At 43.0% G+C, this 9747-nt stretch overlaps 4 protein-coding genes across 4 annotated transcripts in view; 1 reads left to right on the top strand and 3 right to left on the bottom strand.

The window, feature by feature from the left end:
• Positions 1–144: 144 nt before the first annotated feature.
• On the bottom strand, positions 145–1350 carry LOC6592737 (translin). Its single transcript, XM_002017609.2, has 5 exons — positions 1170–1350; positions 1029–1116; positions 879–975; positions 707–822; positions 145–641 (listed from the first exon to the last, which is right to left on the bottom strand). Exons 1-5 carry the CDS (start codon positions 1242–1244, stop codon positions 316–318), a joined length of 702 nt encoding a protein of 233 aa, XP_002017645.1. The 5' UTR covers positions 1245–1350; the 3' UTR covers positions 145–315.
• A 25-nt stretch (positions 1351–1375) lies between these two features.
• Positions 1376–2755, top strand: LOC6592738 (peflin). Its single transcript, XM_002017610.2, has 4 exons — positions 1376–1436; positions 1493–1703; positions 1914–2057; positions 2125–2755. Exons 1-4 carry the CDS (start codon positions 1428–1430, stop codon positions 2349–2351), a joined length of 591 nt encoding a protein of 196 aa, XP_002017646.1. The 5' UTR covers positions 1376–1427; the 3' UTR covers positions 2352–2755.
• Positions 2756–3671: 916 nt separating this feature from the next.
• Positions 3672–9747, bottom strand: part of LOC6592807 (longitudinals lacking protein, isoforms H/M/V) — a 61169-nt gene continuing 55093 nt past the window's right edge. The window contains exon 6 of the mRNA XM_026984837.1: positions 3672–5203. Within this exon, the coding sequence (XP_026840638.1) occupies positions 3918–5203 (1286 nt within the window). The 3' untranslated portion in view covers positions 3672–3917. The remainder of the gene's footprint in view (positions 5204–9747) is intronic.
• Positions 8922–9669, bottom strand: LOC6592800 (longitudinals lacking protein, isoforms N/O/W/X/Y). The gene is made up of 2 exons (XM_002017613.2): positions 9590–9669; positions 8922–9361 (listed from the first exon to the last, which is right to left on the bottom strand). The coding sequence occupies exon 2, from the start codon at positions 9297–9299 to the stop codon at positions 9009–9011; it is 291 nt and encodes a 96-aa protein (XP_002017649.1). The 5' UTR covers positions 9300–9361; positions 9590–9669; the 3' UTR covers positions 8922–9008.

Genomic DNA, 9747 nt, shown 5'->3' with positions numbered 1-9747 from the left:
AGCGTTCCGGTGGTTAAGAGAGAATGAGACTCGCTCGGAGAGCGGCGGCAGCAACAAGCGCGAGAGTTTCGACCATATGATCGAAGCAACAACAGAAGGGTTACTGCTGCAGCATACACGTAAATCCACACGTTACATACACAAATGCAAGTTCCCGACTACTGAGATATATGTATTTAAACAGAGCAAGAATGCGCTTTCAAGCTTAACATCGTTCACTTGTACCGGTGTCTTAGATTAAATATAAACTGAACTTTTCAGATGGTTTTTGATATTAAGGAAAGTGGAGTCTTTTTGATCCGAGTATGGGCTGAACTACTCGACTGGTGCTGCCGACTGTTCGCCATCCTTGTCCTTGTTGGATAGGCCACGTATGCTGACGTCGTAGACAACCTCTTCGATCTTCTTCACGTCGTATTTGAGGGCATCAAAGCGTTTGCGCAAGCCGTCGTTCTTCAGATTGAGCAATCGAAAGCCCGTGTTCAAATCCCCAATAAAGTGCGAGATGTTCAGGGGGCGCTCATAGTCGCCCATCGTGACGGAATTCGTGGCAAACCGCGAGAGCTCCGACGCAAGCTGCAATATGCCCAGCAAATAGTCCTCGACGTCCAAGTGGAAGCCTTCACCGGGCTTGGTCTTCACTATTGACAGAGCAATCGAATGCAAATTAAAAATGCTAAAGGCAGAAAATGTTTAATGCACTCACAGCCCAGCATTTCGGCCACTGTTTCGCGAGTCACCAAAAAGCCCGCCTCCAAGTAAATGACCAAGGCAATAAGAAAAATCAACCGCTGTGTAATGTAGGTCCAGTGATCGGAGTATCTGGAGAGAGCAGAGCATTATACACCCACATAGGGGACCAAATATTTCTGACTCACCTGTAGTATTGCCCTGGTGGCACCAATGTGGCCAATTTTACATACTTCTCGGCACAGGCTTCGATTAGCTTCCGGGCCGAGCCGCAGGCGCCGCTAACTAAACGATAAAGGAGTTAGTAGGACCGACCAAGTTGCAAATGGGTCACCTACTTTGGCTTAAATCGCTGTGAATTATCTGCAACTTTATTTGCGCGTCCTTTGCCAGATGCTCGATTTCCCTCACCACAAGGCGGATATTCTAAAATGAAGGTTCCGGTAAAACTATTCTTTGGGTCTTGTAGAGCCACTTACCTCTCGAAGCTCCTGCTCGTTGTCTATATACTTCTGGTAGTTTGAAAACATATCCATATTCACGAAATTCGTCATTTTGTTGTCTTTTTGCTTGTTTATGCCGGTGTGGACGCTAGAGATGGGTGCAGAATTATGCGATAGTCAAATCGCCATAACGATTATTAGGCAAGAAATCGATTGGTAGACGCAGTGCTGGAAAACGCTTTTCACATCCGAAGGCCTCAAGTTTTAATTAAAATCAAAAAAAGATTGTGAAAAATGTCCTACGTACGTTCTCATCCAGTTAAAGATCCTACAAATAGATTGCAGTTTGTTTTTTGCAGGGTCAAGGCTACAATCCCTACAATCAAGGCTATGCTGCACCGCCAGGCGCCTTTCCACCCCAAAACTCGCAGGTCTCCTCACAGGCACAGCAGTGGTTCGCTATGGTGGATCGGGATCGATCTGGAAAGATCAACGCTTCCGAACTGCAGGCGGCGCTGGTAAATGGGCGTGGCGATCACTTCTCGGATAACGCATGCAAGCTAATGATTAGTAAGTTGTCGATTTTGGAGTCTCTATTGTGACGTTAGTCATCAGTGTGACGGCGTAAAGGAACTGCCAGCTGCCCCAAATGTAGAGGCACACGGGCATGTTTGCTTATATCGCCGGGCAGACACTATCTCGAATGTTTACCTAACTTCTGCTGCTTTTTATTATGTTTATTCAATCGCACTTAATGGCAAACTTACCCACTACTTGCAGGCATGTTCGACAACGACGCTAGCGGAACCATCGATGTTTACGAGTTTGAAAAGCTTTACAACTACATTAATCAATGGCTGCAGGTCTTCAAGACCTACGACCAGGACTCCTCTGGCCATATCGAGGAGAGCGAGCTGACTCAGGGTAAACTATTATAAATCATAATGCTATCATCGGTTGATGGTTACTAATGGCTTTTCCTTGCCCACAGCCTTCACTCAGATGGGCTTTCGGTTTTCGCCGGAATTCATCAACTTTCTGGTGAAGAAGAGCGATCCACAGACCCACAAGGAGGTTTCGGTGGACCAGTTCATTGTACTTTGTGTGCAAGTGCAGCGCTTCACGGAGGCCTTCCGTCAGCGGGACACACAGCAAAACGGAACAATCACTATAGGCTTTGAAGACTTTTTGACTGTGGCAATCGGTTGCTCATATTAAACTTCGAGCGAAGCAACTGTTCCAAAGCAATCCAAACTCTTGCGCACGGCACAGCCTTCAAACATACATTTCTTATTCCGTTTACTGTGCATTTTGTTTAAATTTATATGGTGTTTGCTAGCTTAGATATTCATCGTCCTCTCACAGTCATGTTATTGCAATCTCCTGGTTCCAGAACCATCTTTCACATCAAACACACATTTCTTATTCCGTTTACTGTGCATTTTGTTTAAATTTATATGGTGTTTGATAGCTTAGATATTCATCGTCCTCTCACAGTCATGTTATTGCAATCTCCTGATTCCAGAATCACCTTTCAAAAGTATTTGTTATTACAGCTCGACTAACACATAGTACAAAGTGTCTTGCGCCTAAAATAAAGTACATATATTTATAAAACGAAATTTATATGGTTTTATTGAACGTAAAAATGGCATATCAAAAGTTTTTTGTAGAATAATAACCTTATCTTAGCAGTTTCACTGCCCTTCGCTTATATGTGCATATTCATTGATATGAATGTGTATTGTATATTTTTCTTGTATGCACGTTGGTGTTGAAAATTTGAGCGATTCAGTGCGACAATACAAAGCTTATGAGTAATGTACATACATATGTACGAGTGTGACAAAACATTTAGACATTAATTTTGTTTTGGTTTTCGGCTTGGGAATCGTGAAGTGTTCCCTATTTCTTTTTGGTCATAGGTATACAATTTTTAAAGTACAAAAACTCAGTCTTTAAGTTGATAAATGTATGAATCGAATGTCTTAAGGGGAATAAGGCAAATAAGATAATGGCTTTTCCAATGGCAAATTCCAAACGATTCTCTGTAAAACTATATCAGTCAGAGTACAGGTACATACATATGTATGTCTATCAATGAAGATGGCATCGATTGAGGAGATCCGAGAATTGTCAAGGGTTTCTGTCTTAGGAAGCTTGATCAAACTTAATTAAGAGATCTTTGGGGCGGCAAGGGCGTGGAAATGTGTTTCGGGGGCAGGATCTTATAAATGTTTCGAAAATACAGATAAAGAGCCCTAAGAATACTTTTATTTCTGGACAACGGTGAAATGTTTGATAATATCTTAGTAATTAGTTGCCTTTTAAAAAAGAAGCTTGTAAATATGTTGGGCATACAAATCCTTAACTATAAAATTGTATAAAAATAAAGTCAATCGTGTTTCTCACATCTCACATAAGCTTATCGAATATCAGATTCAAAATGTAAAATAATACGCAGCGTGAAATATTACTCGGCTTGCAGTTGTTGGCGTACGTTGCCTTAGGTCTAATTTGATTATCTGCTTGATTAGATTGGTTTACGAGTGCTTATATTATATAAATTATTACAAGTAAACATTAAATATTTGGGATGACACATAAATGACAAGAAATATTATTCGTTAATTCGTCAAATCAAGACAAAAATGCGAGAGATTGCAGGTCTCCCTTGTGGTTGGTATGTGTATGTGTTGGACAGGGTTACAAGTTAAATGGAAGATTCAGTTGGTCCCCATAAAAGTATTATTTGGTATCAAATCGCAAGCAGAGAGTTCTCTCCTACTTATTGCAGTCTATAATCAGCTTGCCCTGGGAATCGTCGGACATCGAGCCGCTCATGCCGTCGCCCTTCATGGAGTATTTGGAGCGGCGTTTGCTGGGCAGCTGGGGCAAGTCGGTGTGGTGTTTCCTGACGTGGACGCCAAGGTTTCCGCGCTGCTTCGACTTATACGGGCAATAGGGACACTGGTGAGATGGCTCCTTGCCACCGCACTCGACATTCTCGTGGCGACGCAGCGTAGACTTCCAGCGATATTTCTTGCCACAGTGACGGCACTCGTACACTGGTTCGCCATCCAGGCCGATCGCATTGGGACTGGTGATGCTCCCGTTGCTGCTGCTTCCACCATAGTCACTCAATGTGAACTCCAGATTGCGAAAGACTTGGGCCTGGGCTTCCAGTATGGAGTTGGTGGAGCCTCCGTGGGCACTCGAATGGAACATGTTCATCGAGCTGTTGCCAAACTTGCTCCCACCCTGTTCCATAAGATGTATATCGTCAAAGGCATGGAAGCGGCCATCATCTTCATCCTCCGTCGATGATCCCGGCTCGTTCTCGCACTCCGAGTGGCGCAGATCCCGTTCCTGCTGCTTGCGCAAGAGGTTCTCCAATATTTTGGTTGGCGTGGTCTCGATTCCAACTGCAGTCTCGACCTCCTCCTTGATGCGACGCTGAGGTGCTTGCTGGCGCATGATCTCCTGCGCTCGAATCTGTTGCTGGAAGCTGTGCAGACCATTTCGCATCAATGCTTCGGCTATGACAGCCGCCTGTGGCTTCGGCGTTGGCGCAACTGGAGCTGTGGTTTTGTTGGCAACCAACACAGAAGTTGGTATGGCCTTCACCCCACCCAGGCCAAGGCCCGTGGGGACCGCTGTCTTCAGAGAGTACTTGTTTCGCGGATGAAATGATGCAGCGCCAGCGGCAGCGCCCATTATCTCATCAGCATTCAAGTTTTTTGAAGCCGTATCGGAAGCGGAGCCGTAGACGGCAATGGCAGCTATGGTGGAAGGCTCCAATGTCTCGCCGGAAGTGGGAGACACCTGGCCATACTGAGTCACCTCTGCGTGGTCCAGTTGCTGCTGCTTGGGCACCTTGGCCGACTTAGTCTTGTAGAACTCGAACAACATGTCCGAGACCTCAGAGACAGACAGACGCTTACGGTGAGATCCCGGGGCCTGGGCCTTTTGTTCGTCGCGCTTTCTTCCATTGAGAATGCTTCGCTGGAAACTGCGCTGAATCTCTGCTGTTCCCACTCCTGGGGCGGTGTTCTCCTTTCGGCTTAAGTCTGCAATCGGAAACATATTTTTAATTAGTTTTTGCCAAAAACAATTATTTTTTTTTAAATTTTAGATTCGCCTCTTTCGTTTCTAGTTCCTTCAGTATGAGCTTTGTCGAACGACTGATGACTTGTGACAAATGAAAAAGCAAGTTGTAACTCTCGGGCTGCTTGGGTTAATGTTAGGGTTACGGCATGGAAAAGTGTTAAATGAAAGCATGCAACAAACTAAAAGCAAAATACGGTAAATTATTAGGTATATTAAGTAACGCAAACACATGTAATTTTGGTTTAGAATTAAATAAACAAGGGTACACGTAATTTTCACTTTTATTAATATTTTTAACACATTTTTGGCATAAATTAAATATGTAGCTTTTTTTTTAGGCGGAGCAAATAATATTAAAATTGTTTTTGGTTTTTTTTTCTGTGGTGCTTCGATGTGATGATGTAATGATGATGTTGGAGATGTTTGTGGTGGGTGAGTTTTTTAACCGAAACCATTTTAAATGTATCTCATTACCTGCTATATCTGTGAAAATAGAGAAGAATAGGTTAGTGATGTCTTGAATTTCGATTCAATGTTTCGCTGGTATATCCATAATAGAGCTTCGTCGGTGTGTGTCCCCGAATCCACCTGTAAATAATTACAAATTCAGATTAATCAAATGGTTTTTAATATATTTTTCCAGTGCTATTTGCTGTGGCCGGTGTTTGCTATTCGCGGATGGCTGGGGGCAGAGCTTTTGTTTATGCACTAATATCACAGTAGAATATTTATATAATGGCTAAGTCAAGCTTTGCCAGCTTTCCCTTGCGCCCGCCGCCCACGCACAACCAGCCGCGAAAAGCATCCACACTGCAACACAATCGAAACGGCACTAGTCGACGTAGCCTAGCTTACAAATTTCCAATCCCATCCAAGCACGAAGCGCAGGCAACAACGTATCCGAGTCCTAAATCCTATGCGCAGCTGCAACGCGTACACACACGCACACACACACACTCTCAGGCGCTCGGAAAATTCTCGTCTTTGTGTGCGCGTGTGTATCTGTTGCACAGCAAGTGCAGGCCATCGCCTGCGAAGAATCCTTGATTTATTTTTACTCTGGTTTTCTACCTAACTCAACAGTTGTTGTTTTTGTTGTCGCTGTTCTCGTGCGTTCTGTTGTATCTTCAAATACATATGCATGGGTGTATCTATGTGTGCCGTGGCACAGACAGTTTAAGAGCGGGAGAGGAAAACTTTCTCTGAGAATAACTCTCTATTTGTATGTGTGTTTGTGAGAGAGAAAGCAATCCGAGCAGGCGCTCACAGAGTTTATGTCTAGCTTCCGGTGGTGTTTTTCTTGTTTATCCATACATATGTATGCATGGATGTACCTTCCAGATGCATCTGTTCACAAAAATGTATTTCAAGGTCAGCCTAGGAAAACTTAAGGGAGGCTGACAACAGAAATAAATTTCTTCACATGCTCTTGTTCATGTATGCGTGTTGTGGAACTGCAGCTTGAAGCTGTTTCGTTTCTTAAGACCCTCACAGACATAATCATCCTGACTATCAACATTTTCCATCGAATTTTCCTGGAATTTATCCCACACAAATAGCTTCGGAGCCAGCCCTTAAAACTTGTGGGTCCTCATCGGGTCCTTCCCGTGCACATATATATGAATGCATACATATGCATTTGTGTGTGTGTTTAGGCTTTGCGAAGGCAAAGCCCAAAGAGGACACCGATAATGCAGGCAGGCAGTCGGACCTTGAGCGGCACGCATGCGCATTGCCAAATGGAAAAAATCAACGGAAAATCACGTGGGAAGCGGGACTGCAAAAGCCATTTGACGTCCACTCGCACCAACACACAAGAGATTCAGGCAGACAGGCGGCAGTCGGGCAGGCAGGCAGACGAGAATGGGAAACTTATTTTTAGAAAAACACACACAGAAAACAAACGATCCATCCTGATTTATGTGTATACAGTGTCCGTCCCTCATTCTGGGTTTTGCGTGGGTGAACAAATCATAGAGTAAGAGAGAGAGAGAGAGAGAGTGGGAGAGAGTCAGCGTCAGAGAGCGTTGCGAGTACAGTTAGTTTGTGGTTGCCCAGAATCTGTATGAATTGAGATTTTTGCACTTCCCTTCCCCTCTCAGCCATTGCCATCCCTCTTGGGTCTGGCTGAAAACTATTGTTAATAGAACCTGTTTGAAAAAGGATTATATCCTTATCTTCATCTTTTTTGTTGAAACCTGAATCTGATTGTGTTTTTACATTGAAACGATCTTAGGATCTATGCGTTTACTTGCCTGTTCGATCCCCACCTTGATACTCCTTTGGTAGCTTATTATATTCAGCAGTTGAGCGAATTTCTGCGAATAAAATAAAAAAGAAATAATAACATTAATGAAATAATAATTTAAAGTATAAATAAATAATACTAACCATTGTAGAAAGAATAAAACGGAGTTCATTGAAACTAAAAAAATGAAAATAAAGAAAGCCATAATTAATAGTTTTTAAAATATGTTTTACTAAAATATTAATATATAGTAAAACGATAAATGTATGCGTATACGCTTAAGATTTGTTTATTTTTATTAGCAATATGTAGAAAAGTTATTAGATTAGATTGGACCTGGTTTTATATACTATACCGACAATAAAAGTGGTAAAACTCCCCTCTCTAATACCTACATTGTACATATGTATCTAACTATTGTAATGAATTTAATTTTTAGATTTATCTGAAGGCAACTAAATGCTTTTCAAGCAACATTACTCTGGTCTTAATAATTAAGCGAGTTTTAATTTTTGGTGCATCCTTAAATATAGAACAAGTTCTTGTATTTTTGGTCTCTTCATTTCAATTTGGTACGATTTCTTTTATCAAAATATACAAAATGATCCTGGAATCCAATTTTCTTGACGCATCATCCGGGGATGCTCAAACTAAATGAGAACCGAGTGCTCCTTGCGCATGTGCTCGTTGAGGAAGGCCTGGGAGCGGCACACTCGAGCGCAGAGCGGGCATCGGTTCGCTTCGTACTGGGGGAAGCGCTTGGCGCTCTGGCGTGGTAGCTCACGGCCCGGCACTAAGCTGGTGGTGTCGATGGGTAGTTTCTGAGCAAGATAGTGCAAAGACCGGGCCGACGATATGGAAGCCAGCTGTTGCAATGCTATCATGGCATCTGAGTTGCTGGCCAATGACTTCTTGTTGCCATTTTTGCTGCAAGTGCCGACACGGTTCGTCGGCTCTTCGTTCTCGCTCTTTTGCTCCAGCGTCAGCGTCGGCGAAGTATTGGCTGAGTTGCGCTCCCTGGCTCCCACCTTTGGCAATGGCCTGGATGTGCTGGCGGCGGCATAGTCCGACTGGAGGCCCAAAGATTCCTGGGTGCGCAGGTTATATTTTCTCTCAAAAACCTCTGCAACGAAAGGAAATGGTTTGGGAAATCAAAATAAAAAATACAAATCATAAGCTCAAACAACTGCATTCGCTAAAACTAAAATTTTGTAACGAAATAATGTGGGAAACAATACTATATTAAGCTACGCGACCCACAAACATACATACACACACTCACGCAGTTGCACCCTCACACGCATGTTCAGAAATCTATAAGGGACTCAAAAAAGAAATTTCGTTTATTTTACTCGTAAAAGAAATTAAAGACTCTGAGGAAGGAACTGAATAAACTGACTTAAATTGCAATCAACGATTCTTTCCTTTTCGTCTATTTATTTACAAAAGTCATGGTTTTCCGAGTTTGGCAATAACGAGAACTTGTCTATAATATGCATAATAATTGTTAACAAAACTTAAATGAACTCCTCCTCATGCTCCACTTTTATCTCAGACGTATAGAGGTATAGAGACTCGAGTTCTGTTGCTGCCGTCGCTTCTACTCCTGCTCCATCTGCAGTCTGTTTTGTGGTTTTGGCCTTCGGCTTTTGCTTGTGAATGGCTGGCTCTGCCGCCAGCTCGGCATCGTGCAGCTTCTTGTGGCGGTTCAGATGGGATCGCCGCTTGAACCACTTAAGGCAGTAGTCGCACTGGAATCGCTTAAAGTCCTGACACTCCTCGCGCTGGTGCAGTGACAGACGATTCATCGTGTTGTAGTAGCGTCCGCACTGGCACAGTAGCTGGTTCTTGGGACCGTGCCGCACAAAATCTACAGACAGACATAAACAGAAACAGAAACAGGATGTGGTTGGTTTTTAGGCCTCTGCATATATCTATCACACAAAGTACAAGGGTTCGATTCACTCTAGTTCTGGTGATTTTGGTGATGAATACAACAAATTCTTTTCAGTTTGACATTTTTATTGGCTGATAAATGATTGGACTACTTAGCACTAGCAATCAGTATGAATACTAATATATGTAAATATGAATAGACCTTTTTAGTTGGTGCAGCACTCTGCAGTCCTATCTGCAAATCCTTCCGCCTCGGCATAGTACAGTCCACGGGTCATGGTCCTAAATAGAGAGAGAGAAGCATATTAGTTTTTGATGTTTGGTTTAGTCGCGTAGTTCAGATCGATAAATAAATGTCTT

This window comes from Drosophila persimilis, unplaced genomic scaffold (genome assembly GCF_003286085.1).
Source record: "Drosophila persimilis strain 14011-0111.01,24,50 unplaced genomic scaffold, DperRS2 tig00000002-arrow-pilon, whole genome shotgun sequence".
NCBI classification, from domain to species: domain Eukaryota; kingdom Metazoa; phylum Arthropoda; class Insecta; order Diptera; family Drosophilidae; genus Drosophila; species Drosophila persimilis.
This window is presented reverse-complemented; position numbering and strand designations above follow the sequence as displayed.